This window comes from Phoca vitulina, unplaced genomic scaffold, assembly GCF_004348235.1.
Source record: "Phoca vitulina isolate PV1807 unplaced genomic scaffold, GSC_HSeal_1.0 scaffold118, whole genome shotgun sequence".
NCBI lineage: Eukaryota > Metazoa > Chordata > Mammalia > Carnivora > Phocidae > Phoca > Phoca vitulina.
In genome coordinates, this window is record NW_022589821.1 from 71,763 (window position 1) to 98,551 (window position 26,789).

The following is a 26,789-nucleotide window of genomic DNA, read 5'->3' on the forward strand; positions in this document are numbered from 1 at the left end:
GGGTGCCTGGGGGGGGGGCGGCCGCTCTGGGGATGCTGCAGAAGCTGGCCAGGGTGTCCTGGGGATGCTGCTTATGTTGGGGAGGCATGGGCATTGGGGAAGACACTGTGAGGTGTCTGTCCCAGCCGTGGGTCTCGAAGGGCCACAGGTCATTAGGGCCCTGTGCAGGAGGACTTGCACCCGCTGAAACAGAAGGGGGCCGCGTGGGGTGTCATACTGCCGTACTTCTTCCCTTCCCGGGGTCTGCTTACAGAGCCCTTTCCACTTGCCGCTCTATTGGCCCCTCAGGAAACAGTCACCTACCATCTGAAGGACCACAGTCCAAGACTTGGGGGGTCGGCTCGTCTGCCCCTCCTGCCTTGTGCCAGGCCCCAGTTGCAGCTGCCCAGCCTGAGGGGACAGTCCTGGGCCTGAGTGACAGGAGAGGTCTCCCTCCTCTTAGCCTGCTTTGTGTCAGGCTTTGGAAGCTGGAGGACTTCCCGCCCTAGTCCTGCCAAGTCAGAGTAGATTAGCGAGGGGCAGGCCCACAGCCCTGCAGTTTGCTTTACAAACTGTAAAGTCTTTGTAACTGTGAACTGTCCCGAGAGCCCTTCCCCCTGGCCTTCAAGTTCCCTGAGGTGGAACTCTGCAGATCACAGAGCAAGGAAACAGAATCTAGAAAGGAGAATTGGCGTGACAAGGAGATTTACTAAGGGTACCTGCGAATGGATCTGCCTACTCTTCTCAGGCCTGGCCACACATGAGGACCGTCTGGGAGGTTTTTAAAAAAGACCCAGGCCCCGGGGCGCCTGGGTGGCTCAGTCGTTAAGCGTCTGCCTTCGGCTCAGGTCATGATCCCAGGGTCCTGGGATCGAGCCCCGCATCGGGCTCCCTGCTCAGCGGGGAGCCTGCTTCTCCCTCTCCCCCTCCCCCTGCTTGTGTTCCTGCTCTCGCGCTCTCTCTGTCAAATAAATAAATAAAATCTTAAAAAAAAAAAAAAAAAGACCCAGGCCTGAGCCTGCCCCTGAGAGCAGTTGAATCAGACTCTTAGGTGATTCCAGTGCGCAGCCGGTGCTGGGGATCCCTGAACCAGACCGTGTGAAGGGCTAATGCTGGGTGGGAGTCCTGTCTTCTGAGCCCTGGTGGGGCTGGGGCGAGTTGTCTTCTGCCCGCAGCAGGGGGGGAGGGGTGTGCGGGGCAGGGGAGGGGCTGGAAGGTGGTGGTGATGGTGGGAAAGTCTGGGGTGGTTATTTTCCTCACTCCTCTCATCAGCTGCTCGTCCTTGGCAAAGTCAAGGTAGCCAACCTGCATGGGCTTCATCTTCCCTGACTCTAACCTGAGAGGGCCGGCCCGGTTGGCCCCCGAGCCTTTCCAGCCCTGTGCTTTGGCCTTTCAGGATCAGTCCAGTCGCCCAAGGCCCCGCTGGTCCCCGGGAGAGGTGAATTTCTCTGTGGTTGTTGGCAGGTTTTGATTTGCGAGGCTGGTACTGCCCAGAACAGTGGAGGTGTTAGGGTTAGAAGGGTTGGTTCTGGAAGCTGCTGCCCAGCCCTGGGGACCAGCCAAGGCTCCTCTCTGCATCCTGCCTTTGCGGAAGGGAACTGGGGTCCTGAAGAGCGCTTTTCTCTGCAGGCGGCAGGGACGGCGGCTTCACAGACCTCAGCAACTATGGCTTCCTGCCCAGACTCTGACAACAGCTGGGTGCTTGCCGGCTCGGAGGTAGGGAGAGCAGGCCTGGGAACCCCACGAAAGAGAGGTTCCGGCAGGCCTGGGCTGCTCCCTGGGTCTGTGCCCTTCCTTGGTGCCCACGGTCACCTGTGTCACCTCCTGCTGGCTGCCAGGGGAACTCAGGGGCAGGAGGGAGATCGGGCCCCAGGAATCAGGTGGCTGGACTTGGACTGGGCCTTGAAAGAAGGGTACCATGGGGTCAGCTGCGAGAAGTAGGGGACCGGCGTGAGGAGAGGGTCTGGGGCAACAACAGGAAAGCCATTTTGGGGGAGACTGAGGCAGTCCATGGGATGAGGTGGAGACGTGGGCTAGACCGTGCTGGAATGAAGCGGGGGGGGGGGGGGGCAGAGCCTGGGAACCCCCGAAGACCCAGGCACGCAGGCACGCAGGCGTCTTCCTGAGGGGGGTCACGGAAGGGCTTTGGGTCAAAGGGACTCAGGACAGTCGTTGCCCTGGGCAGAGGGGGCGCTGCCGTGTGGGTGGGGTGAGCAGGGGAGCGTTTTGAGGGTCCTGCAGTGCAGCTGGTGGTTGGCAGGGCAGGAAGCCAGTGGGCTCCCGTGTCCCCAGAGACACTGAGAAGGGAGAAGGGGGTCATCAAGGGACCCAGCCCTGGCGACTTGCTGTGTTAGCACTGCGGGGAGGAGGGGGGAGGGGAGAGGGGGAGGAGGGAGGAGAGGTGGGGAGGGGAGGTGGGGAGGGAGGAAGCTGGCTTCAGGGAGGTGCTGGGGCAGGACTCGGCCTGGGGCACAGCGGCAGAGGAGAGGGAGGGACATTGTCTTCCAGAGCCCTGGCCTCCTGTTGGCTGCCTTTGCTGACCGCTGGGATTTTACCTCTGTCCTCCCCTTGTAAAAGGGGGGTCGTGATCCCCGGCTTATAGGGGCAGCCATGAGAGAAAAGTGGTTTGAAAATTGCAAAGAACATACTCAAGTGGAGAATGATTCTTGGAGGGGTGGTGGGAGCCCTGGGCGGGGAGCGGGTGGTGGGCCTGCTGAGCAGGGGTGCACAGGGAGGGAGAGCCGGGGTGGGGCGGGGACGAGTTGTCTTCTGCCCGCAGCAGCGGGGGGAGGGGTGTGTGGGGCAGGGGAGGGGCTGGAAGGGCCTGGGAGATGCAGGTGACATGGGCGGCCCATGGTGTGGACAGCTACCGGGAAGCCGATGGGGACCCCTAGCCCCCAGGGGGCTTTGTCCTCGTGCCGTCCTCCACCTTCCAGCCAGTCGCCAGGCTTCATTTGTGGGGAGGCGGGGAGACCCAGGCTTCAGCCGGCTTCTTTGGGAGGGCGGGGGTGGGGGCACCAGGTCTGTGTGTGATCTGGTGTCTTGGTCCAGTGGCACTTTTTAACTGAACAGAAATAGCCTCTGGAAGGTTCCTCACAGCAGCAGGTGAGATTAGGGGACGGCCCAAGCCCACATCCAGCCGACCCCCGCCGCGCACCTTGTCTCGGCTCAGGATTGTGAGATATGGGTGGGGGTCGCTGAGCAGTGCGGGGGGCGCCCAGGGACCCCAGCAGAGCCCCCCCGTGCTCCTGGATTTGTCCTCTGCAGCGGCCTTCTGCCTGCACCCCTTCCCTCAGAGCCTGCCCGTGGAGACCCTGGGCCAGGAATCCACGGTGGACACAGAATCGGAGCGAGCTCCCCAGGCCCTTGGGAGCCCCTCCAAGGCAGCTGTGGAAGAGTTAGCTGGGGCTGAGGCTGGAGGAGGTAACAGGGCTCCCCTGGGGGCGGGCCCCCGTTTCCTCCGAGAAAGGGGGTTTGGTTCGTCTTATTTCCTGGGTTAGTCATGGTCTAAAGCTTTCCTGCCTCGTCCTGTCCTGGCGTTTTCCTGCCCTTCCAACCCGGCAGGTCCTGCAGAAGCCAGAGGGCTGTGTAGGGAGTTCATTTGGGGCAACACGGGGCAGTGGTGTTTCTCCTGGGCCTTTTCTTCCACCACAGAGACCGTCTTCCAGAGCGAAAGCTCCCAGTCTGGGCCCCTTCTGCCAGAGAAGACTGAGGCCAAGGTGAGGACCTCTCAGTGGGTGGGGGAGGGCAGCGGGGAGGGGCCCGGAGTGTTCATGGCTGTGTCTGCTCAGGGGGACCTGGAAGGCGATGGCTGTGCTGGGGGCCCCCCTGGCCCAGGAGACACGCGGGTCCAGGGAGACTCGGACGAGGCCCCTGGGGCAGCAGGCCTGGGACCGGACACAGAGGACGCGGAGGGTCAGAGCCCCCCAGGGAGCCTGCCTTCATTGCCCAATGCAGGTGAGATGTGCCCCTCTTTACTATCCTTCTGGAAGGAATGGGGGACCGAGTGCTTGCTGCCGAGCATGGCTGGGGTCCGGGCCCTAGCACTTAGTGGCTTAGGGGTCTCCTTACGCTGTGTCAGTGAATCCTCACCACTGCCCCCGAGGACACCGAGGCTTGGAGAGGTTACTTGATGTGACCAAGGTCACGTAGCTGGTAAGTGGCAGGGCCTGGGTCTGCCGGACTCTTCCTCTCTGCCAGGGGGCTTCTTCTCCTCTTGCGTCTCGATTCAGCTCTCATCCCCTGAGTCTCCAACATGTGTCCGCTCTGGGCCCAGGAGACCAGGGAGGCGGGGTGCTGGAGTTTCGGTGCCCCCTCAGAGGGGGAGGGGCCCAGTCAGGGGCCAGGTTGAGGGAAGGGCGAGGGGGGCGGGCACGCTTGGGGGAAGGTTCACACTGGAGGGCTTGTTGAGTGCGGCCCTGAGAGACAGTAGGCTCTGGGTCAGTAGGGTCGGAGGAAGAGAACGTTCCAGGCCGAGGCTGTAGCATCTGCAGAGGGACGGGTCCGCCTGTCCTGTGCTAAGGAGGTGGTGTCCCGGGCTTGTGGCCGAGCAGCGTATGACTCCATCTCTGAGCGGTGACAGGTGGAGGGAGAGGTTGGGGCCGCGGAGGGGGCGAGTGCTGAAGACCACCGGGCGGGCAGATCTGGGGTACATGATGTCGAGTTGTCTGGGTGTGAGGCGAACAGGGGGGCTTAGGCAGCCAGATGGGAGCAGTGGTGCCTTTCTCGGAATGGGGGGTGGGCGCGGAGGAGAACCAGTGTGGAAGGCAGTGTGCTGAGAGCTTGGTCCCCGGGCGACGGCAGGCGGGAGTGGCTGGCCCACGGCCAGTCGTCCAGGTCCAGAGCTACAGACCCGGGGCTCGTCTGCTGTGGGGCGAGGTTGCTGGTGGGGGCGACAGTGTGCAGTGAGGTGGACAGTGCTCCAAGCACCCTCACCTTTAGGCCAGGAAGAGCCAGGAGGCCCGAGAGGCAGTGGCCAGGTGGATAGGAGCTGCACAGGGGGCTTGAGGAAGGGGGCTGAGTTAGGGTAGAGCTGCTCCTTGAGTTTGCAACTCGGAAGACTGGTGCACCCCTCGGCTGGGCGGGGCAGTCATTGCTGCCCGGGTGGACGTGGCCGGGGTCCCTGCGCGCCCCTGTCTGCGGCCTCTGACTGCGTCCTGTTGTCCGGTGGCCTCACTGCGTCGTCCCCATCCCTTCCTCCAGCTTGGCCCAGGGAGGAGGCCCACTGCTCTAGCAGTGAGGACGACACCGATGTGGACGTGGAGGGTCTGCGGAGACGGCGGGGCCGGCAGCCCAGCGCTGCTCAGCCCGCGGGGCCCCCAGGCACGGAGGACCAGGCCGGAGGCGAGGGTGGAGGCTGTGAGCTGGGCATCTCCCTCAACACGTGCATCCTTGGGGCTCTGGTTCTGCTGGGCCTGGGGATCCTCCTCTTCTCCAGTGAGTGGCACCTCCCCTGCTGGGGCCCGTGTCTGCCCCTGGCCCTCCCGCCATGCCGCAGCCTGCTCCCCACCCCGTCCTCTGTGGGCCTCACCACGCTCCTCCGTCTCCATCCGCAGGTGGTCTGTCAGAGTCGGACAAGGGTGAGTGGGGACGGGGCCTGGCTTGTCCCGGCCGAGCCCTGGGGGAGGCTGCCGGGGCGGGTTCTCTGGGGCTGGCCATCTCTGACTCAGTGACTGACCTTTCGGCTGTTCGTGCCGACCCTGGGCCCCTTCCCTGCCAGTCCTCTCAGCCGTGGGGCTCGGGTCCGGGGCAGGAGGGCGGCCGTGTGTGTGTGTGTGTGTGTGTGTGTGTAGGGGAGGGAGTGGGTGGGAGAGGGGTCTGGTGTGTGTGCTGGGGCCGTTCGGGGACTTGGCTTTCCTGCAGGGCCCCTGGAGGAAGTAGAACTGCAGGTCTTCCCGGACACAGAGTTGGACACAGAGGTGCGTGACGCTGCGGGGGACGGGCAGGTGTGCTCCCTGTGCCCGGAGCTGTGCGGGGCCGCTGGGGCTGTGGCGAAGGAGGGGTCACTGGCTCCTTTGCCCTCAGGATGGGGTCCCAGGACCCTCTGACAGCGTCCCCAGCCTGCAGAGCATGGCCCTGCTGCTGGATAGGCTGGCCAAGGAGAACCAGGACATCCGGCTGCTGCAGGCCCAGCTGCAGGTGCGCACGTGCCCTCCCCCAGCCAGGTGGGCCCTCCCCCAGCTGCAGGTGCACACGTGTCCTCCCCCAGCCAGGTGCTGCCCTCGTGTCCTCCCCCAGAAGAAGCTGTCTTTGCTACCCCCCACCTCAGCCCTCTCTCGTCCCCTGGAGGGTGTATTCACACTCCTCTTGCCGAGGCCCAGGCCAGCATGCCCGTTGCCCGTTGGCCCCCCGGTTGATGGCTCTGCTTTGCTTGGAGCCGTGGAAGCACGAAAGGGAAGGCAGTGTGGGGGTCGGTTACTAATGTCTGTTCCGGGTGTGGGAGGCGGCAGGGACAGCGAGAGCCACATTCGGCTCATCCCGGGCAAATCGCAGCGTGTGCCTACAGAAGGACACGGAAGCCGCGGTCCGTGAGGGAATTTGGGGGTCGCAGGCTCGGGTGCAGGTCGTGGGTGGCAAAGAGAAGGAGGGAATGGGGTGGACGCTCATGGGCTGGGAGGCCCTGGCCGGCCCTGACAGGGCCCTCCTGCGGCACCCCCCACCCCAGGCCCAGAAGGCGGAGCTTCAGGGCCTGGTGCAGCGGCCCAGAGAGCTGGAAGAGGAGAACGCCCGGCTGCGCGGGGCCCTGCGGCAGGGCCAGTCCTCCCAGCGCGCCCTGGAGTCGGAGCTGCAGCAGCTGCGGGCCCGGCTGCAGGGGCTGGAGGCCGACTGCGTCCGGGGCCCGGACGGGGTGTGCTTCAGCTGGGGCTCCCAGGGTGGCAGGGTCACCGAGCAACCGGGCCCCAGGGAGCAGAGGCCAGATGCTGGCTTCCTGGAGCAGAAGGAGCGGCTAGAGGCTGAGGCCCCGGCCTCAAGTCAGGAGCCGGAGACGCCGCGGCAGCTGCTGGGGTCCGTGCAGCAGAGCCTGAGGGGCGCGGGCCACAGACTGGCCCCGAAGCTCCAGGGCCTGCAGAACTGGGGCGGGCACCCTGGGGTCCGTGCCAATGCCTCAGAGGCCCACTTCCAGAGTTCCAGGGAAGGGAGCGGGAGGGAGAAGTGGCGGGATGGGCAGGGGGACCGGAACGCCGAGCCCCGGAAGCACAGGAAGGAGGGGTCTGGCCGCGAAAGAAAGAAGGGCTGGCGGGGTGAAGGGGACAGGGAGCTGGCCGGGAAGGGGAAGGAGGGCAAGCCAAGGGAGGGGGAGTGGGGCAGCAAGAAGGATGGCAAGCGCCAGGGCCCCAAGGAGCCCCCTAGGAAGAGTGGGGGCCCGCAGTCCTCCGCGGAGAGGCAGAAGCACCCTCAGTGCAGGGAGGGGGCTAAAGCCGGGCCTGACCCCCTGCCACTGTGGGCAGAGCTGTCGAGGCACAAGTACCGGGCGCCCCAGGGCTGCTCGGGCGTGCGCGAGTGTGCCCGGCAGGAGGGCCTGGACTTCGGCGTGGAGCTGGCCCCGGTGCGGCAACAGGAGCTGGCCTCTCTGCTGAGGGCTTACCTGGCGCGGCTGCCCTGGGCCGGGCAGCTGTCCGAGGAGCTGCCCCTCTCGCCTGCTTACTTCAGCGAGGATGGCTTCTTCCGCCACGACCGCCTCCGCTTCCGGGACTTCGTGGATGCCTTGGAGGACAGCCTGGAAGAGGTGGCCGTGCGACAGACCGGTGATGACGATGAGGTGGATGACTTGGAGAGTTTCATCTTCAGCCACTTCTTTGGAGACAAGGCGCCAAAGAAGAGGTGGGGTCCGGGACCAGTGGAGGGGGGCGTGTCTGGAGGAGCAGGGGCCCTGAGGAGGGGTCTTCGTTGGAGCCACTTTTAATCCGCAGCTGGCTACCCTCGGAGCCTGTCTTCCAGGAGCTCACTCCATAGTGGTCTGGGCGGCCCCTCTTGGGGCCCGGGGTGGGTGGCTTTCCTCCGAGCTGCTCTGTCCTGCTCAGGCCCAGGCGTCCGGGGGTAGGAGGGTTGCTTCGCCTTCCTGCCGCCCTGACTGAGGACTTCATCCTGGGGTCGCGGTCTGGTCCCTGTGTTGGCTGCCTTCGGAGGAACAGGGTCCCCTCCCCTCCAGGAGCCCCTTCTCACCGTGTGGCATCGTCCCCTGAAGACCTCTTCCTGCCCCCACCCCGTGTCTCCCCACAGGTCAGGGAAGAAGGACAGACACTGGCGGGGCCCGGGGAGGGGCTGAGGCCTGGCGTCCGCTGGCCCTGGGGACCACAGGACTCTCCTCTGGCTCCCAAGGGAAGCAGAATCACGCAGCGCCACCCCGATGCCCCGTGTGCTGGGAAAAGGCCTCGGCGGCGTTGTCTTGCTGTCTGTGCAGACATGTGCCAGTGTGGGCTCTGGTGGGAAGGGGGGCGGAACCCTGACTCTGCAGCCTCAGCTTTCATCCTCGCGCGCCCCCCACCGTGGGCCCCTGGGCTCCATGCGCTGGCCCGTACCCCCCGGGCTGGGACTGGGCTTGCTGGCTGGAGGCCCAGCACGAGGGCTTTCCCTGGGGTTTTGTTAGACTTGAAGCAGCCACCCCCCGGGGAGGGGGTGGTGAAGCCCCCTTTTACCCCTGCTTCTCATGCGGCCGCACCTCCCTGTGTGAGCTGTAGTCTCAGACCCCAGTAAAATGCTGTTGGAGCTGTGGGGTGGGGGCTCTGTCACGGGGGTGGTATCTGAGCACAGGGGCCCCCACGCCCACCTTGTCCCCCACGCCACCCTCCCAGCCACCCGTGGGCCCTCAGGGCCGGGACTCCCCATTCTGCTCGCAGCCGCCTTGGGGCCCCCGGGAGATGGAGAAAATGAGCATGGGTTTGGAGTGTGCTTCCATCCCTGGGAGCCTAGCGTTTCTGATCCTCAAAATAGGGGATTGGACGGCTGGGGAGAGATTAAATAAAGCAATGTAAGCAAAATGCCTGTTCATAATTTGCGCTCCAAAGCTGTCAGTCTCTAGGGTGTGGAGGAGGGAGGCCAGGACCCCCCAGCAGGCTTCTGGGGTGGGTGCGCGGGGGAGCCGCTAGGGGGCGCCCTGGACCCGCGTGTGGTGCAGACCTCGCCTCCCCCACTCCTTCGTGCCCGGCCTGCGCTCTCCCGGACCCCGGACGGCGCTGGGCCCCTGCTCAGGACTCCTTCCGGAGGGCCTCCTCGATTGCCTGGACATCCCCCGTGTGTGCAGGGGCAGAGTGACGCGGTGAGACGTCGGGCAGGGGAGAGCGCCTGCAGGCTCCGGGAGGGAGCTGGGGGGGCGGCAGGTGCTCGGGGGCCCGCTGGCTGCTGCGGGGCTTTAAGCAGCGAGCTCATCTGAGCGGCTGCGGGCGGGGGCGGGGGCGGGGCCGGGGCCCTGAACCCCGAGCCGCCCGCGCGGTTATGAGGTCTGTGGGGCATGGGGAAGTGTTCAAGAACGCGGCGTCCAGTGGAGCCGCTTTCTGCGGCGGGAGGGACTCGTTAGACCTCAGGAAGACTCTCCTAGGCAGAGGGTCCGTGATAGGGGCTGGGGGTCTTCAGAAAACGAGTCTTCTGGACGGGGGGTTGGGAGGACCCCGACAGGCTGGCCCCAGGCCAGGGTCTGGATTTGGGTCCCATGAGGAGCCTATGTTAGCGTGTTCACGTTCCTGGTCTTCAGCAGGTGCTCAGAATTGACCCGTCCACTCGGGTCGCCAGGGCTGGGATTCCGGCGAGAAGGAGGCCAGCTCCCTCATCCTGGGGAGGGGGGCACAGCCTGGCCCCCTGGGTGCCCAGAGGGTGTGGGTGCTTGCTCTGGCTTTTCAGGTTCTTCTCCTCCGCGCCCATTTTCTTCATTTGCATGACAAACTCAGGGAGGCTGGAAAGAGCCCCCAAGCGCCCCCCCTTACCTGCGTGGGGCGAAGCAGTGCTGAGCTGGCTCTCTCAGAAACTGCTGAATCAGGGCGGAAAGGAGAGCCATGAACCTGAAGGGTCTGCTGGGGAGGCCCAGGACAGCAGGGCCACTGGCCGCTGATCACCCTGTCTCTGGGCTGACCTAGGTAGGTGATGCTCACGCCCCCGTCGTAGGTCACGGGGTCCCGTCCCCGTCACCCCCGTGCACCCACAGCCGCACTGTGGCTAGGGAATGCCCCGCTCCAGGTCACAGAATGCTGTCTTGGTCATGGGGCCAGCATGTGGAGATGGGACATGGGAGGCTAGAGCTGGGGGGCAGCACTCCCCACCCCAACGCACACGCACACGGCTGGTCTGTTCCGGGGGTGGGGGGCCTGGGGGCAGGCCCCCTGGACTCTGCCGCCCGGCCCTGCTTGGCCTCCCAGGCTCTGGCCTGGACCCTTCCCATTTAAGCGCTTGGCTTATCTGCCTTTTCTGCTGAGCTCAGAGCTCGGCTCCAAGGGTGGGGGGCAACTTGGGGGAATCACTCGAGTCAGGGGTGTCTCAGGCCTTCTGCTCTAATGGAAAAATTCTGCTTTCTTTGGCCGTCCCCACTTCCCCTCTGTCCCCTGGTCTGCCCTTCTTCCCTCCCATCCCTGCTCCTCACTGTCCAGCCTCACTCCTTTCCGGGCTCCTGCACTGCCCCCTCCCCGGCACCCTCAGCCCCACCTTCCATCGCCAGTGCCCCCGCCGGCCCTTACCACCCCTGTCTCTCCCTGCCATCCCAGGCCCCGTCTCTCATCTAGTCTCTCGCTACTGCCTCCTAGTCCCGCCCATCCTAGGGGGTGGGGGGTGCTCGGTGAGAATGTTGGGGGCAGACATTGGGCCTCTACGACCCCCATGAGCTCCTTGAAGGTCAAAGTGCGTATTCCTCTGAGAACTTCTCCCAGCCCCCGCTGTGGGCCCGTCGCTGGCCTGGCTGGCTGGTGCCTTGGGAACCTCCCAGGGCCACCCCGATGCAGGGATGTCCCCCCATCCGGGCTTGTTCTGGACCACAGGTGTTCCTGGTCCCTTCACGTGTCACAGGCTCACAGCGGGTCAGGAAGGGACCCTGCAGGGTGGGGGTTGGGCTGCGTGGCCCTAAACCCAGACAACAGGTCCCTCCCTCCCTCCCTCCCACTTGACCACTCAGCTGTCTGAGCCAAAGAAGCCCCTTGCGGAGTTGTCTGAGTTCCCCACCCCTCACCTTGTGGAAGGTTAGGGCCCTTCTCCTCGGTAAGCTTTGGCTTCCAGAAGAGGCCCTGCCCCATTCACCCGTTCTTTCTTCTGGGCCACATGGAGGCCCAGCCCAGGTCTCTCCTACCTAGACCTTTGGTCTGAGCAGGCTCTGAGGTCAGAAAACCCAGTCTCAGGGCCCCACCACTGCCCACCTGTGGGCCTCAGGCGAGGTGCTCCTCCTTGCTTTTGGGCTCAGCTTTCCCATCAGTAAAGTGGAGACTGTAAGCAACCCCCCAGAGGTTGTCGCGAGGGTGAAATCAGTCACTGTAGGACAAATGGAAAAGCTGTACAAACAGTAGTTGTCACAAAGAGTAGTTTTCTTAGTTTACCTAAGCTCTAAGGGGGGAGCTGGGGCCTCTGTGAGCCTCGGACGTGGGAGGGGAGGGTGCTGGTTCCCAAACCATGTGTTAGGGGCTGGCAGGGGAAGGAGCTAACTTGTATTTAAATCTGGGCCGGGTGCCGTGCAGACTGCAGTCCTTGCCCCTGAGGCTGCCTGGATTGGTTTAACAAGCAGAATTTTACCAGTCCTTTCTCAATGGTGCCAGGGAGGACACAGCCTGGTGGCTCAAGAGGAACTGTGGAGGATAATAGGATTTGCGACAGGAGGGTCTTCAGCCTGGGCAGAGGTGAGGCTTGAGGGAGGGGAACAGCCCTGTGGCCACGGCCAGATGGTTAAGGGGACGGTTCAGGATTCTCCCACAGCCCACCTGCAAGGCTACGGAGGAGCTTTGCAGGGGGCAAGGGGGAGGGTGCCATCAAGGGCATTGGGGGCAGGGCACCTGTATGAAGGAAGGTGCGCACAGGTGCTGTGTCGTTGGCAGCCCGGAGGAAGGGACCAGCTGTGAAACTGGGGTAGTTAGTAGGTGTCGGCCAACAGCCCAGGGGAGGGGTACCGCGGGCCTGACTTGGAGCATGCGTTAGAGTGGCCCAGCCTCGGATGGGCCTAGGCCGGGGGCCAGGAGGTCAAAAACTCCTGCTTCCCAGCCCTGGGACAGGTGGGTGACCACGTCCCCCTGCAGTGCCCCGAAAGGAAGATCTGGTGTCGCAGGGCTGGGGTGGAGAGGGGGATGCAGCTGGGCTGGACTTTGCAGGATATGGGAGAGGGAGAGAGCCAGCCTCCCAGTAGCTCACCCACTACTCCAGACACGTGTGTGTCCCCTCTCCCCATTCCCTCCAAGGCAGGGCCCCTCCGGAGAAGTTCTGACCACCGCTGACACTTAATCTTGCTGAGCCTGAGGGGAGCGACCTGTCCACCGAAGTCGTCGCTGAGACCCTGTCCACAGTCAGAGGGACGCCCATCAGCAGGAACCGAAGGCAGGTGCTGTGGAGAGGAAAGCGTCAGCCCCCTTTGGGAGGCCCGGCACCTGTGGGCCACATAGACCTGCCATGCTTGCTGATCTAGAAGGCAGCCTCGGGCCCTCGCCGAGGCAGCCCGTGGGAGAAACCGTGGCGTGAGGCCTGCCTCTCTCATCCAGGTGGGCCGAAAACTGTTCAGGGTTCTTCTCTCCTGCTGAGAAGTAGGCCTTTGAGAAGGTAAGACCATCAGTAACTGTTCACAGATGAGGAGACCGGGATAGAGGAGATGGCTTGCCTAAGGGACCTGTCATAGCTGGACTGGGACAGGGGAGGAAGACTGACCCCAGGCAGGCCTCAGGACACCAGTGGGCTCTTGAAATGTCAGTAGTGCTATTCACCCCACTCCTCCCAGGCTGGCCCTGGGCTTGGAAGTGACTGAGCTCCCACCTGTGTGTCCATCAGGGCCGCGCCCTCCCCCTCCCCAGGCACTTCCTCAGTGGCCACCTGCTGCCACCAGGAGGCCCCAGCTTGTGGGCAGGAGAAGGCTAGTCCTAGGAGAGCCCTTCATGGGCATCACGCCCACCTCTTTTGTTCAGAGGTGAGAACTGAGGCCCAGAGAGGGAAGTGACTTGCCCGGGGTCAGAATGCTTGCTAGGGGCAGGGTGGGGACCAGAGCGCTTGGCTGCTGACCCCAAGAGTCCCCTGTTCTTTCTCCCTTCCCTCCTGTCTCCACATTTTCAAGCTTGGAACTCAGGCTCTCAGGTGAGCTCTGGAGGAGCTGGTTCTTCCTCGTGTGGCTCTTGAACTTTGACCTCACTCATGGCTCCTTGTGCAGAGACATCTGGCCACATGGAGGGGCAGCGGCTGGACAGACAGGAGGCTGGACCTGCAGGGGGCTGGGCTGGGAGGGAGCGGCCCTTGGGAGCTGCCCCTGGGACCTGAGCAACTGGGTTTGGGGTTATGAGGGCTCAGCCTTGAGGATGCCCACAAGGGGCCCTTCTGGCTTCCAGACTGGCCCCAAAGAGCCACCCTCCTCTGCTTATTTGTGTCCATAGGGTGTGCACGCAGCAGGTCACCGCTGTGCTTGGGAAGCGTGAGTGTGGTGCTGGGGAGAAGCACAGGGCAGCAGCTCGGGGCAGCCTGCCGAGGCTGGGAAAACGGTCCTGCTGCAGCCACGCACACCCAGCTCCTCCGCTCCCAGTTCCTGACTCAGGCGTCTGTCCGCCTCCTTTAATACAATAAAACCAACCTCTGTCACTAAAACACCATGGAATGAAATCAGTAAATTACTCTTCCAGTGGCAGGTGGATGTGGGGTCAGTTCCCCAGCTCCAAAGCTGACATTCAGCGCACAATCATCAACACAACAAAAATAGTTCTCTAAAGCATGAATCTTTATTTAAAAAAATCTGGTTCGGGGCGCCTGGGTGGCTCCGTCGGTGAAGCGTCTGCCTTCGGCTCCGGTCACGATCCCAGGACCCTGGGATCCAGTCAGGCTCTGCGGGGAGCCTGCTCCTCCCTCTGCCTGCTGCTCCCCCTGCCTGTTGTGCTCTCTCCCTGTCAAATAAATAAACAAAATCTAAAAAAAAAAAAAAAAAAAAAAAAAGTCTGCCTTTTTAGGGAGGGGTTACTGTCAGGGGTACTTGTGTTCCTGAGTCCTGGGGCTACTTCTCTGGAGTGCGAGGCGGCACTCGTCTTCTGGAACCCCCCGAGGCAGCGCGGTCTGGCGTCTCCCAAGAACTCCCGCCACGCCTTCGGCTCATCTGTGCTTCTGCCAGACAGTCCTGACCCTCCCCTCTTTGCCGCCTCACCCTCAGCAGCATCCCAGCCTGCAGACCAGGCCTTCTGCCCTAGAAGGAGGGCCTCACGTTTGTGCAGACCCATACGGCTTGCAGAGGCTTTCACGCATACTAACTTATTGGAGTTCTTTTGGTGGTGGCAGGATGAGCAGATGTTGTCGAGCACAGAGTTTCTTTTCTTTTTTTTTAGATTTTTAAAAATTTATTTATTTGACAGACAGTGACACAGCGAGAGGGAACACAAGCAGGGGGAGTGGGAGAGGGAGAAGCAGGCTTCCCGCGGAGCAGGGAGCCCGATGCGGGGCTGGACCCCAGGACCCTGGGATCATGACCTGAGCCGAAGGCAAACGCTTAATGACTCAGCCACCCAGGTGCCCCGAGCACAGAGTTTCAAGGGCTAGCAGTGTCCCTGCGAGGGAAGCATGGCTCTGGGGAGTAGATGAGCGAGTGGCCTTGGAGAGCAGGGCGGCTGAGTGGGTGACTGCAGGCTGAATGGCTTCGGGTGGCGACAAGGCCCAGGGTGTCCTGTGGGAGCTGGTGTCTGCGGAGGAGGAGGAACCCTCCGGCCATCTGAGGTCAGGAGTCACCATGCAGGCAGTGAGGCCTCGGAGAGTGGTGATGGGAGCCGGTGGCCAAGCTGCAGTGAAAGGGAGCAAGTCTCGGGATTGCGGGCTGTCAGCACTGCCGAGGGAAAAGGCCGCCCAGCCAGGTAGGTTAGGAGCCTTGCAGGAGCCCGAGTTTTCCAAGAGGCGAGGGGATAATGGCCAGGAAGCCGAAATGGGAAGGAGACTGCAGACATGAAGTCTGTGCTGGGGTATGAGGGCTGGGGGGTGATAAGCCCTCCATTTGAGAGGGCAGTGGGGGACACTGAGAGTCACTTGAGGCAGCGGGCAGGAGGGGAACTTGAGAAGCGGTTAGGATATTTCTGATCATCATTGGGAATTCCCGGGAGGGAGCTCGTAACAGCGGGGATGGGAGAGGCGTGAGTGTGATTTGGGTCAAGGGAAGGAAGGGACTGGCGGGGGGGGGGAGTCGCAGTCCTTTCTAGTGACGGAAGAGGGATTTGAGCTTTCCGTGGAGTCCCGAATAAATGCTTACTGAGGGTGTGCTGGAAAATCTGACCCTGTGTTGCATCCTAAAACCACAGAGCGCTCAGAATGAAGAGCACCTCCACGTCTGGATGACGCTGGAGAGCTCACCTACTGCACGGGCAGCCCTGTGGGACGCGCGTTACCGACGACGAACTCTGACTCGCCGAAGGTCCTGAGAAGCGTCCGGGCCCGATCAAAGCCCCACGGCGGGCAGCCTTCTGAGCGCACGGTGAATGCGGTGACTGCAGAGTTGCTTCAAAACCAAACCAAACACAGGACCTTCCAGAAGCCCGTTCTTTCCGCACCTGGCCGTGCCCCGCTTCCGCTGCTCGGGGAGTCTGCGGGTCTCCGCAGCAGGTGCCCGCGCCGCCCCTCTCCGCTCTGACGACTTCGCGGCTCGCAGTAGCGGCAGCTCAGACACGCAGGCCCCCGAGTCCTGGCCGAGCGCGACGGCGCTCACTGCTGCGGGCTTCCGGGCCGCGCACAGACCCCCGCATCGCCCGGCTGCGGGCCGGACTCCGGGTAACACGAGGTGGTCAGGTCCGGGCTGGCTCCCCAGCCCCTTCAGCGCACCCTACCGACGCCAGCGCGCCGGGGCCAGCTCCCTCCCACCCCGGCCAGGCCCCGCACCCGCCCTCGGCGGCTCCCGCGCCGGCAAATCCGCGCGGCGCGCCGCTCCCCGCGTGACGTCACAGGCACGCCCCCGGCGCCCCCGCCGCTGGGCCCTCCGGAAGGACCCACGTTCACCGCGGGGCACCGACGGGGTCGCTCTAGCACGTGCGCCTCAGTGCGCGCACGAGGAGGCAGCCTTGAAGACCTGTTCAGCGTTATCTCGTTTGCTCTTTCCCCCTAATGTTTGCAGGGTTGTGTGGAGCGCAACGCGAGGCTCACCTCGGGGCACTTCGAGACGTCACCCCCTAGAAGGAGAATGGTTGTGTCCGGGTGACGTCAGGCTCTGGGCGGGGCCGGGCCGTTCCAAGGGAGCCCCGTAGGGGAGCGTCGTTCGGGCGGAGCCACGCCTTCCGTCGGCGTGCGGCGGCAGGGGGCGTGTCCGCGGGCGGCCCTCTCTGCGGCTGCGCGGGCGTGGCCCCGCGTCCCAGCACGGGAGGCGTCCTGGACGGCGGCGGGGAGGTGGCCGCATGGCTCCGCAGGGAGACGTCCCGCGCCTGGTGCTGCTGGTCAGCGGGAAGAGGAAGTCCGGGAAGGACTTCGTGGCCGAGGCGCTGCGGAGCAGGTCTCCGCGGGGCGGGGCGGAGGGCCGCCAGGTGGCGCGAGGGCTGGGCTCGGGGTGGTGTCCGCGGGCGTCCCGGAGCAGGTGACAGCTGCGGAGGCGGCCGCCGGGTGGCCGGGCTTCTTGGAGCCTGCAGGGCGGGAGCCCATCACACCCCAGGACCCCTTCGTTAGGCGCCGGGTTGGGGTACTAGGCAGTAGTAGAAGTCACAGAGGGATCCCCAGATCCAGGACTCAGATTACGCTTTCGTCTGGCTCCCAGGAGTGCGTCCCCTCTGCTCTAGCTCCTGGCCTCAGTGTTCTGTGTCAGCGAGGTGCTGTGGGTGGGAACAGTTCTGCTGGGACGGGGGGGGGGGGCTGGACGAGGTCGTGGGGGGCCCGGGCAGAGGTCGTCTCGGGCTCCCACCAGGGACCCACCCCCTTTCCCTTAGCTGCATTTCTCCTTGCACCCCACACAGGAGTCAGATAGTGGCCGGAAGCAGTCTGTGCAGTCGCACCCCTGGGGTTCGCAGCCTGACTCCCCACCTGCTCGTTTGTGATCTTGCAGATTACCCATTGTCATCTCATTTTGGTCATCTGTGAAATGGGGATCCTACTAGGCTGCTCGTAAGGATTACAGGAGTAATGCATGTGAAGAGCTTAGAACAGTTGTTGGGTCTAGCAAAGACAGCGAAATGGTGGCTCTTAATTTGCATATTCACGTGTTGGCGTCAATACTCTTCAGTACTCCGCAGTGTTGCTTTGGGTGGGTCAGTTCTCACCCTCAGGTTCCTCCTCTGAACGGTGGACATAAGGGCGCCCGTCTTACTGGGTCAGCGTTGGAGAGAGTCCGTGTCAAGGGCAGGAGCTGTGTGTTACCTGGATCAAAATACAGCGCCCCACGGATGGCCGATGGAGTACACTGAACAAGGGAATGAATGAGTGATTTAGGTTGTGGTAACCACATCCGTGGAGACCGAGATACCCTGGCTGTGGGAGAACCAGCGGAAACCTCATCCAGGGAACATTGCCAGTGTCATCCTAACTTGTCTGACTTGTTAGTTTCAGGACTGTTGCACATTCCTGTTTCCTAATAATCCTGTAGGAGACAGAACAGAAAGTGCTATCCCCGCTGTATGGGTGAGGAGTTAGGGTCAGGGAGGAGGAGATGTGACAAAGTTACAGAGATAGAGTAGCAGAAATGCGACTCTGGTTGGCTCAGTCAGGAGCGCATGTGACTCTGACTCTTGATCTCAGGGTCATGAGTTCAAGCCCCATGGAGTCTATCAGAAAAAACAAAAAGGAGGAAGGAGAAAGGAGAGGGGACCTCAATGCCCTGGACTGGTCAGGGGGCTGGAAACTAGGTTAACTGGGTCTGGCTCTCCCCGTCCTGCAGACTCGGCGCGGATGTGTGTGCCGTCCTCCGGCTCTCCAGTCCACTCAAGGAACAGTACGCTCAGGTAGGTCGTGGCTCTGTGGCATCTGGGGGGTCGGAAGGAGCCAGCGTATGGGCCTCGGCTGCCGTGCTGGTTGTCACGAGCAGGGTCCCTACAACCACTGTCGGCAGGGTGGTGGACAGTGCTCGATTTTTTGTGGCTTGACCGTTTGGGGGCATTTTCACCTTAAGCTTCCGGCCACCTCCCCAGAGTGTGTTCAGGAAAGCGTGTCCAGGAGGGGCCGGAGAAGTGAGTTGCCAGCTCTGAGGCTGGGTTATTAGTGAGGGTCTGGAATTCCTCTCTTAGACATTGAATCACCTGGGGCGTCAAGCAAGATGTAAAACCGGGCACAGAGAGCGCTGCATTTGTATAAAAATGGAGAAAAATCGTAAATATATTTGCTTCTATTTTCAGCCGTGTAACAGGTATTTATGGGGTGCTGGATGTGAGGAGCCAGGGCAGGACATGTAGGGGACTGAGTCGTTGGCTGCCTCCAGCAAGGGGGGCAGTGGCGGAGAGCGATCTTTCACTGTAAACAAATACGTATCTTGTGAATTTTGAACCATGTGGATTAAAAAAAAAAGAGGATCATAAAAAAATAAACGGGACCTCTTAGAGCCTTGGCAAAGCCTTGGTTCAGACAGGGAGCCCTGAGGGTGAGACCAGCTTCCCAGACTGTGAGGAGCATTCGTTGCTTACATTTCTGCCCTTGACTTCTGGGTGCTTCCGTCCAGGGACCTGTGCTCACAGCCCCCTGGTCAGGTGGCCTGAGTCTGGCCTTCCGGGGCCACGCAAAATGAATGTCTTCCTCTTCCCATGCATCAGTCCCCTGTTCATGGGCAGTATCCTCCTGTACCATTTGATCTTCTCCCACCAGCTAAACAGACCCATTTGTAGGATGGCAGCCTGGGGGACGGGTCCTGGGGAGAACAGGTTGCAGGGGTTTTACAGTTTTTTTAGTGGGAACCTTTTCCAAATGAAGTTGGATGAAGAAGTTCCTTGTATCCAGCAGACAGACCAGGAGGGATTCTGATGGGGGGGGAGGGGGAGGGGGGCAGAGGGTGGAGGAGGTGGGGCTCAGCCTACCCACTGGGACCTGGGCACTTCGGAGAACCCCAGGGCTCCAAGGAGCAGTTTGAAAACCACTGATCTACTTCCAGAGTTCCCAAATTAGCCCCTGGTCCAGACCTATGAGCCAGGCTGGCATGGGGATTGGGGTGGGGGTGTGGGCAGGAGTTTTGCATTGTTTTAGAAAGTTTTATTTATTTGAGATAGAGTGAGAGAGAGAGTGAGCACAAGGGGGGTGCTGAGGGAGAGAGAGAAGCAGGCTTCCCGCTGAGCAGGGAGCCCGATGCGGGACCCTGGGATCATGACCTGAGCCGAAGGCAGACGCTTCACCACCCAGGTGCCCCAGGAGTTTGCTTTTTTTTTTTTTTAAAGATTTTATTTATTTGACAGAGAGAGACACAGCGAGAGAGGGAACGCAAGCAGGGGGAGTGGGAGAGGGAGAAGCAGGCCTCCCGCGGAGCAGGGAGCCCAATGCGGGGCTCGATCCCAGGACCCTGAGATCATGACCTGAGCCGAAGGCAGACGCCCAACGACTGAGCCACCCAGGTGCCCCGAGTTTGCATTTTTAAAACCTCAATAGGTAACCCATCGGCCAGCCTACCCTTACATCTCCCACTCCCATTAGAAAACAAATCCGAGGTGCCTCTCTGGCTTAGTGGGTGGAGCCTGCAACTCTTGATCTCGGGGTTGTGAGTTCAAGCGCCACGTTGGGTGTGGAGCCTACTTAAAAAAAAAAACCACACAAACACAACAAAAACCACCCAGAATGAATGTTAGTGCATTGTTTTTTTAAGTCACGAAGGGAACTATAATTGAAAAGCAGAACAGAAGGCTTCTGGTGGCCGCTGTTCCCCGGTGCTCAAGAGTACACGGGGAGCGAGTCCCCAGCAGGAGGTGGCTGCTGGCCTCACCTTGGAGCAGGGCACAGGAAGGTGACTGACCTGCGGGGCCGCGGCCCTTCAGTTTGCAGACGAAGAAACCGAGTCCGAGAAGGTCTACTGCAGTGAGTTAGCAGAGGAGCTGGAAGCTGCCCTGAGTGACAAGTTTCAGACCCCTTCCTGCCCCGGAGGCCCCTGGGAGGACCCCTCCTGTCCCCCGTGTCCCTGGGGAAGCGAAGGCGAGCGAGGATGGTCCGAGCGGCCCCTCCTGCTCCGGGAGTGCCTGGAACCCGATGGCGGAGCTGGGAACGTGGGGGTGGGGGGAGGAGGGAGACCGGGAAGCCTGGGGCGGACAGAGCCGAGGGGCTGGGGAGGTCGTGGCACGGCTGTTTGCAAGTTTCTCCCTTTGGCTGAAGGCTAAGGCTGTGCCCAAGGGATGCAGACTAATTTCAGGATTAGTGTAAGCCAGAAGTAGTTGTGGAGGTAAGCTGTTGCAAAAGAGAAAAACCACATCATACATTTTAAAGATAAACCGAAACAATTTCTGGATTACCCCGGGCTTTTCTTCCTGCTGCTGCTGTTTGGGATTTCTTCATTTCTAGCGCCCTCCGAGTCTAGGTGGCAGCCTCCTCGTCCTTGCACCGTCCCCGCAGGGGTGGGGGGGTGGGGGCGAGGGCGGGGACGGCCTTTCCCCTGTTTCAGGAGAGAGCGGTGAGGCGGAGGCTGCTAGTGCAGGCGCTGTGCTTTGGGCAGGAGCACGGCCTGGACTTCCAGAGACTCCTGGGCGCCAGCGTCTACAAGGAGGCCTATCGGAGGGACATGATCCGCTGGGGGGAGGAGAAGCGCCAGGCCGACCCAGGCTTCTTCTGCAGGAAGGTCGTGGAGGGCGTCTCTCAGCCCGTCTGGGTGAGTGGGCTCGGGGGCAGCCTTTGGACACTCGCCTTCTCCATCCGTGTCTTCACTGGCTTCCCCTCCTGCCGAGTGTCACCAACAGTCTTAGCTCCTGCCCTAGCTTCTGTCCTCGTCCCCTACAGCCCCCTCACCACCCAGCAGCCAGAATGGCCGCCTAGGAACAATCCAAGACAGGTCACTGCTCTGTTGAGAACTTTTGTCTGTCGTTCTGTTGAACCACCTTGAAATCGTAACGCACACTTCTAGGCCTTGAATGATCGGGTCCTGCTGCCCGGTTAGCCTCCCTGCTCCTTACGCTGTGGCTGCATCGGCCTTCTCTCCGTTCCTTAAGTCAAGCTCTTCTGGAGTCAGGGCCTTCGTGGGTGTTCTGCCTGTTGGAGAAGCCCCTTCTTTCCCTCTTCACTGGGTTCACTCTAGCCCGACTGCCATGCCCCCTCCACCAGGAAGCCTTCCCTGATACCCAAGCCTTAAGTGATGCCTCTTGTCCGGTGCTCCCATAGCAAGCACCTCACCCCTTTCTGACCTCCTCGTTCTGGCAGCCGGTATTCTCTCCGTGTACCTGGCCCGGCTCCTGAAGATCTGGGGGGTACATCAATGCAAACATACAATGAAGTACCTGCTCTCTGGGCACTTACATTATAACACGGGCTGGAGGGGGTTAGGCCCCAAACAAACATAGAATGCCTCAGGTGGGGATAGATCCTAAGGAGCAAAACTGAGCAGGCCAGGGCTCTGAGGAGGCTTTCCCTGACCTGGCATTGGAGCAGGGCCTGCAGGAGGCCAGGGACTGAGCCAAGTGGGTATTCGGCGGGGCCGGGGGGGCGGGCAAGTGGCAGGAGGTGAGGCTGAGACTCGCAGGTGCCTTGGAAGAGTGGGGCTGGGGCTCCCGAGCCACCCGAGGAGGAGAGGCGTGGCTTCTGCGAGGGCCAGGAGAGGAAGTGGAGGCCGGGGCGCGGGTCTTTCCGCACGGGCTCAGACGGTGCTCGGCTGCGGGGACGAGGCGGGCTCCGCGCCGGCTGCAGGGGGTGGTGGAGTTCGGTGTCGCTGGTGCTGAGCTGGTGACGCTCGCTGCCGAGCACCGAGCGCTCTGCTGGGCCGGGAGCTGCCCGGTTGGCGCCTGGGCTCCGAGGGCGTGAGCACCGGGTCCGCGCTGCTCCCCGCGCCGGCTGAGCGCCCGCGCACAGCTGTTCACTGGGACACGTGTGTGGAAGTTGCGGAGTGAACGTGTGAGCGTCACCAACAGCCGCCGGCCTCTTCATTCGCTGGTCCGCGGACTCCGGGAGGGCGGCCACCCACCACGAACAACCGAATAGATGGTGACGATTTCAGGGTCCTTACTGCTTAGAGGAAGGTACACGGCGTGTCTGGCCTGGGGCAGGGGGGGCAGGAAGGGAGCCAGGGTGGTAGGAAGCCTCCCGTACGAGGGACACTGGGGTAGAGATTTCGCCCGCGAGGGAGCCTGGCCTGCACTTGTCTGGGCAGAGGGGGCCGCGTGCGTCCCCGAGGAGGACGTGGTTGGCGTGTCTGGGGACAGGAGACCAGCTGGTGCGGTGGAGGGAACGCGGAAACATGATGGAAGTAGGTGCCAGATCGTGTAGGGCCTTGTAAGCTGGGCATAGGCTTTGGATTTTCTTAGAATGTTGGGAGGCCTCTGAGAAGTTTAGGGCAGTGACCTGACAAAATCAGACTTCGGTTTTAGAAAGCACTAGGGAGCAGGGCCCAGTTAGGGCATCTTTGTTTCTGGCCTCAGTCTGTTCATCTGTAAAACAAGTGCGTTGGACCCGCTGATCCGACCTCCAAGCCTGAGGCCTCTCCTTCAGCTCAGCAGTGGCCCCAGAACGTGGCGTGTCCACAGTGGAGCCGTGTGGGCAGCGCAGGCTGCGGCGACCGGGAGGGCGGCCTGCATGGGGGGCAGTGGGTGACCACGGGGGAAGGGCGACATCTGTCTGGGTTCGCTAGCCCCTCCCAACCCCGTGCACCTGCTTGTGTGGAGGCGGCCCGGGTCTTCCCACCGCTCCCAGGGCCCTGTGCCTCTGCCCTGTGTCCTGCTGGTCACCTGCCTGCGCTCTTCCCGCAGCTGGTGAGTGACACTCGGAGGGCGTCAGACATCCAGTGGTTTCGGGAGGCCTATGGGGCTGTGACGCGGACGGTGCGTGTGGTGGCTTTGGAGCAGAGCCGACAGCAGCGGGGCTGGGTGTTCACTGCAGGTGAGCCATGTGCAGCGTTTGTCCCCGGCCCCCCCGCCCCGCGCTCCGGTCTGCTCTCTTCCTGGCAGGCTGTGGGGGGCTGAGTGAGGGGCTACAGAAGGGGATCTGGGGCCTGGGGCTCAGGACTGACCCCAGATTAGAGACTGGAGTGGGGTGGGGGAGGGTGTCCCCATGACCTCGGCCTGGTGCCCCTACTGGGCTGTCCTCTCTAGGCCAGTGGGGCCTGCCGCTGGGTCCTTCACCTCTGCTTTCCAGGTGTTTGATGAACAGCGTGTCTGTTGGGGGGCAGGCCCAGGCCCTGCTCTGTGGCTCGTCTCGTGCCCGAGGTCCTGGGACCCAGCGGGTGCCCCTCCGTACTGCTGCCATGCCCTGGTGTCCACCACGGCCGGGCCTTTGCTGGCACTTTGTCCACACGATCGCACTCTACAGTGTGTAAACCTGCCCGGCAGACGCCTCCCCAGACGACTGAATCGGAGGCTTCACGTAATGACAGCCTCCTGCCCTGCTGGGTCGTCTCTGGTTTCAGAAGACCCGTCCCCCCTCCGTGGCCAGTGGCCAGTGCAGGGCAAAGTCCGTGGACACTCTGGGGGCCTCAGCTGGTGGTGGGGTGGGTGCGGGTGGCTCTCCGGTGGCAGAGGGGAGGCCGGGAGGGGCGGCTCCGTCTGGGGCCCGCAGGCCTCCACGCCCGGCATCCGCCCGCATGGCCGGGGCCTGACCTCACCGTGCCTCTTGCACAGGGGTGGACGACGCTGAGTCAGAATGCGGCCTAGACAACTTTGGGGCCTTCGACTGGGTCATTGAGAACCACGGGGACGAGCAGCACCTGGAGGAACAGCTGGAGGACCTGGTGGCATTTGTCCACTCCAGACTGTAGCGCCAGGTCCCAGGAGCACCGGCCGCCTCGCCTCTGCTGGACGTGTGGTCCCGACGCTGGCTGAGGCGGGGAGCACACGGAGGGCCTAGGTTTCTGGGGGTCGGCAGCTGGCAGACAAGTCAGGACACCCCTGGGGGCCTCGTTTCTTTGTGCAGAGACCGCCCTAGCTCTTCAGGAGGAGACGGAGGGGCGGGGGGGCGTCCACGGTGCTGGCCCGTCGGCCTGTGCAGCCCGGCTTCCCTGTGTGGGCGCCCGCAGCCCGGGGCTCCCCAGCGTGGCTACTAATAAACCGTCTCGGAGCACACGCTCGGCTGGACGGCTCTCACTGCCCGGACGCCAGCACAGCCGGCGTGGGTCCGAAGGGCCGGGGGCTGCCCTGGTGGCTGTGGGCCCTGCTGTCTCCCGCCTGGGCTGCCACGTCCTGCAGAGGCTGGTTTGCGCCACGCGGGGAAAGGGCCTGTTTGCGTGGGAGGCAGGACTGGGGTCTGAGGTTCTCATCTTCTGGGATGGCCCCACCAGAGGCTCCAGGTGCCACAGAAAGTGCCACCAGCAAGTACCCAGGGGGACGGAGGTCCACGGGCTCCTCGTAACCGCTGTGTGGCCCTGGGGAGGCCACGTCACCACGTCGAGCCTCAGCGTGCCCACATGGGGTTTTGGACTTGACCTGTTTCATTTCATTTCATTTTACTTTATTTTATTATTTTTAAAAGATTTTACTTACTTATTTGAGAGAGTGAGCGAAAGAGAGATGGCACAAGCAGGGGGAGTGGGAGAGGGAGAGGCAGGCTTCCCGCCGAGCAGGGAGCCCAATGCGGGGCTCGATCCCAGGACCCTGGGATCATGACCTGAGCTGAAGGCAGACGCTAAACGACTGAGCCACCCAGGTGCCCCTAAAAGCACTTTTCGGATTAATGAAGAAGAAAAGAATGGCTCAGAGAGGACTGACTGGGCTTGGAGTGCTGACGTGTGGGCTCAGCAGCCGCAAGCCCGGTGAGAGTGTAACGACCTGTGTCTTCAGGGTCGCTGTTTGCCGCTCAGACGTGGGGGTTCTCCTTCCCACTGAACCGGGAGCAACCCGAGGGCCCCGGGACGGCAGAGCCAGCAAGGGGCCAGCGTGTGTGCCCGGAAGCCCGTGTGTCTCCATCCTCCCTGGCGCATGTCCTCCAGGGTCAGGGATGTGGGTCCCTCCTCGGCCCGGAGGGCGGCTGTCCCTGCCCGCACATGAGATTCAGAGCTCAGGGCGGGTGTGAGCCGAGGGAGGGCTCGCTCATGGTTCTTCCTCCCCGCTTGGCGGCGTGGGATCCACACACACCGTGTACGGCGATTGGATGCGCGTATGTGTTGTGAGATCAGCACAAGGAGGGTTAGTTGGCAGCCCCTTCACTGCACATCATTGTCGTGCAAGCGTGTAAACCACGTTTTCTTCTCTGTTCATCCGTCTGGACATCTCGCTGTCTCCATGTCTCGGCTGCCGTGAGGTGGGGGTGCAACTGTGTCCTGGGTGTGGGGCTTTCCTTTCCTGCAGACACGTGTCCAGCAGTGGGGTTGCTGGGTGATCACCGAGGGATACTTAAGTCTGACATCAAGGGGGCAGGGACGGAGCAGGGAAGGAGAGGTGGGGCTGGCGGGCCTGACACGTCCCCGTCCCGGGAGTGCTGGGCTCCGGGCTCCGGGCTCCGGGGAGGTTTGGAGGGCCAGCGGGTCCATCCCCGCCTTTGGCAGGTTGGCACTGACGCCTCCTAAAATGGGAGGCCCCCGTGGCTAAGCAGCCGCTTCTGGATTTGAAGTTCCTCTGTACTTAAAAAAATTTGATATTTGTCTAAATATCAAAATCAAGAATAACCCCAACTTTCAATTCTCTCTGCGATGATGAGAGCTTTAGCTGCTTTTATTCCTAGGCATCCTCCCACCTGCTGGTCTTTGCTGACTGTGGTTACGGAGTCACGGCGCTGCTGTGCAGTTTTTGTGTCACACGCTTATTATCTTAACAATGACTTGTAGCAGTAACGTTCTCTTAAACGTTTACTCTGTTCCATTTCTAAGCAGCTTTATCGAGATAAGTGGTATGTAGTAACTGTGCATAATTAAAGTGTGCAGTCTGATCATTTTTGACCTCTGTATACACCAACAACAGTTGTCACAGTCACGGAGGACCCAGAGCCGTCACCTTCGCCCCCGGGCCACCACTGATCTGCTTTCTGTCTCGATAGATCAGTTTGCCTTTTCAGTAATTGAACATCAAGGAGTCATACACTATAGGGGCGCCTGGGTGGCTCAGTCGTTAGGCGTCTGCCTTCAGCTCAGGTCATGGTCCCAGGGTCCTGGGATCGAGCCCCGCATCGGGCTCCCTGCTCCGCGGGAAGCCTGCTTCTCCCTCTCCCCCTCGCCCTGCTTGTGTTCCCTCTCTCGCTGTGTCTCTCTGTCAAATAAATAAAATCTTAAAAAAAAAAAGGAATCATACAGTATATATCTTTTTTTTGGTCTCATTTCTTTCACTGAGCATAGTTGTTTTGAGATCCATCCACATTATTGTAGGTTTCAGTAGTTTATTCTCTCTTGTTGCCGGTTCGTGGTATGAATATCCTGCAGCTGATCCGTTCACCTGTTGATGAACATGTGGGTTGTTTCCCGTGTTCGGACGTGACCAATAAAGCGACTGTGAACGTTCATGTGCAGATTCTTGCGTGGACATGTGCTTTCGTTTCTGCGGGGTACGCACTTGTTTACGAAGTGGTCTCCAGGCTCTGTGCCACGTGGCCGTCGGGGCCGAGCGCGACCGGTTCCTCCCCATCCTCACCGATACTTGGTACGCTCAGTCTGATTGTAGCCATTCTGATGGTGGTAACTCTATGGCATTTTATTT

General features: G+C 61.9%; 2 protein-coding genes and 1 long non-coding RNA gene across 6 annotated transcripts in view; all 3 read left to right on the top strand.

Annotated features, from left to right (window-relative positions):
• PBXIP1 (PBX homeobox interacting protein 1) overlaps positions 1 to 8,955 on the top strand; it is a 10,122-nt gene extending 1,167 nt beyond the window's left edge. Inside the window, exons 2-11 of the mRNA XM_032398702.1 lie at positions 1,609 to 1,695; positions 3,276 to 3,402; positions 3,634 to 3,698; positions 3,771 to 3,936; positions 5,182 to 5,415; positions 5,535 to 5,558; positions 5,842 to 5,897; positions 6,004 to 6,117; positions 6,644 to 7,800; positions 8,200 to 8,955. Coding sequence (XP_032254593.1) covers positions 1,645 to 1,695; positions 3,276 to 3,402; positions 3,634 to 3,698; positions 3,771 to 3,936; positions 5,182 to 5,415; positions 5,535 to 5,558; positions 5,842 to 5,897; positions 6,004 to 6,117; positions 6,644 to 7,800; positions 8,200 to 8,245 — 2,040 coding nt within the window. The 5' untranslated portion in view covers positions 1,609 to 1,644 and the 3' untranslated portion in view covers positions 8,246 to 8,955. The remainder of the gene's footprint in view (positions 1 to 1,608; positions 1,696 to 3,275; positions 3,403 to 3,633; positions 3,699 to 3,770; positions 3,937 to 5,181; positions 5,416 to 5,534; positions 5,559 to 5,841; positions 5,898 to 6,003; positions 6,118 to 6,643; positions 7,801 to 8,199) is intronic.
• A 124-nt stretch (positions 8,956 to 9,079) lies between these two features.
• LOC116628369 lies at positions 9,080 to 13,752 on the top strand. 3 transcript variants are annotated; one of them, XR_004298615.1, is made up of 4 exons: positions 9,080 to 9,235; positions 11,703 to 11,783; positions 12,336 to 12,690; positions 13,196 to 13,752. It is a non-coding gene; the product is annotated as an uncharacterized LOC116628369 (long non-coding RNA). The 3 variants fall into 3 exon arrangements; XR_004298617.1 differs by having other exon boundaries at positions 12,340 to 12,690; XR_004298616.1 differs by lacking the exon at positions 9,080 to 9,235 and having other exon boundaries at positions 11,627 to 11,783.
• A 2,637-nt stretch (positions 13,753 to 16,389) lies between these two features.
• PMVK (phosphomevalonate kinase) lies at positions 16,390 to 24,662 on the top strand. Of its 2 annotated transcripts, XM_032398704.1 has the most exons (5): positions 16,390 to 16,576; positions 17,948 to 18,011; positions 20,687 to 20,839; positions 22,923 to 23,052; positions 23,790 to 24,660. In XM_032398704.1, the coding sequence occupies exons 1-5, from the start codon at positions 16,482 to 16,484 to the stop codon at positions 23,924 to 23,926; spliced, it is 579 nt and encodes a 192-aa protein (XP_032254595.1). In that variant the 5' UTR covers positions 16,390 to 16,481; the 3' UTR covers positions 23,927 to 24,660. The 2 variants fall into 2 exon arrangements, with proteins under 2 accessions (XP_032254595.1, XP_032254596.1); XM_032398705.1 differs by lacking the exon at positions 16,390 to 16,576 and having other exon boundaries at positions 17,959 to 18,011; positions 20,806 to 20,839; positions 23,790 to 24,662.
• Positions 24,663 to 26,789: the final 2,127 nt, after the last annotated feature.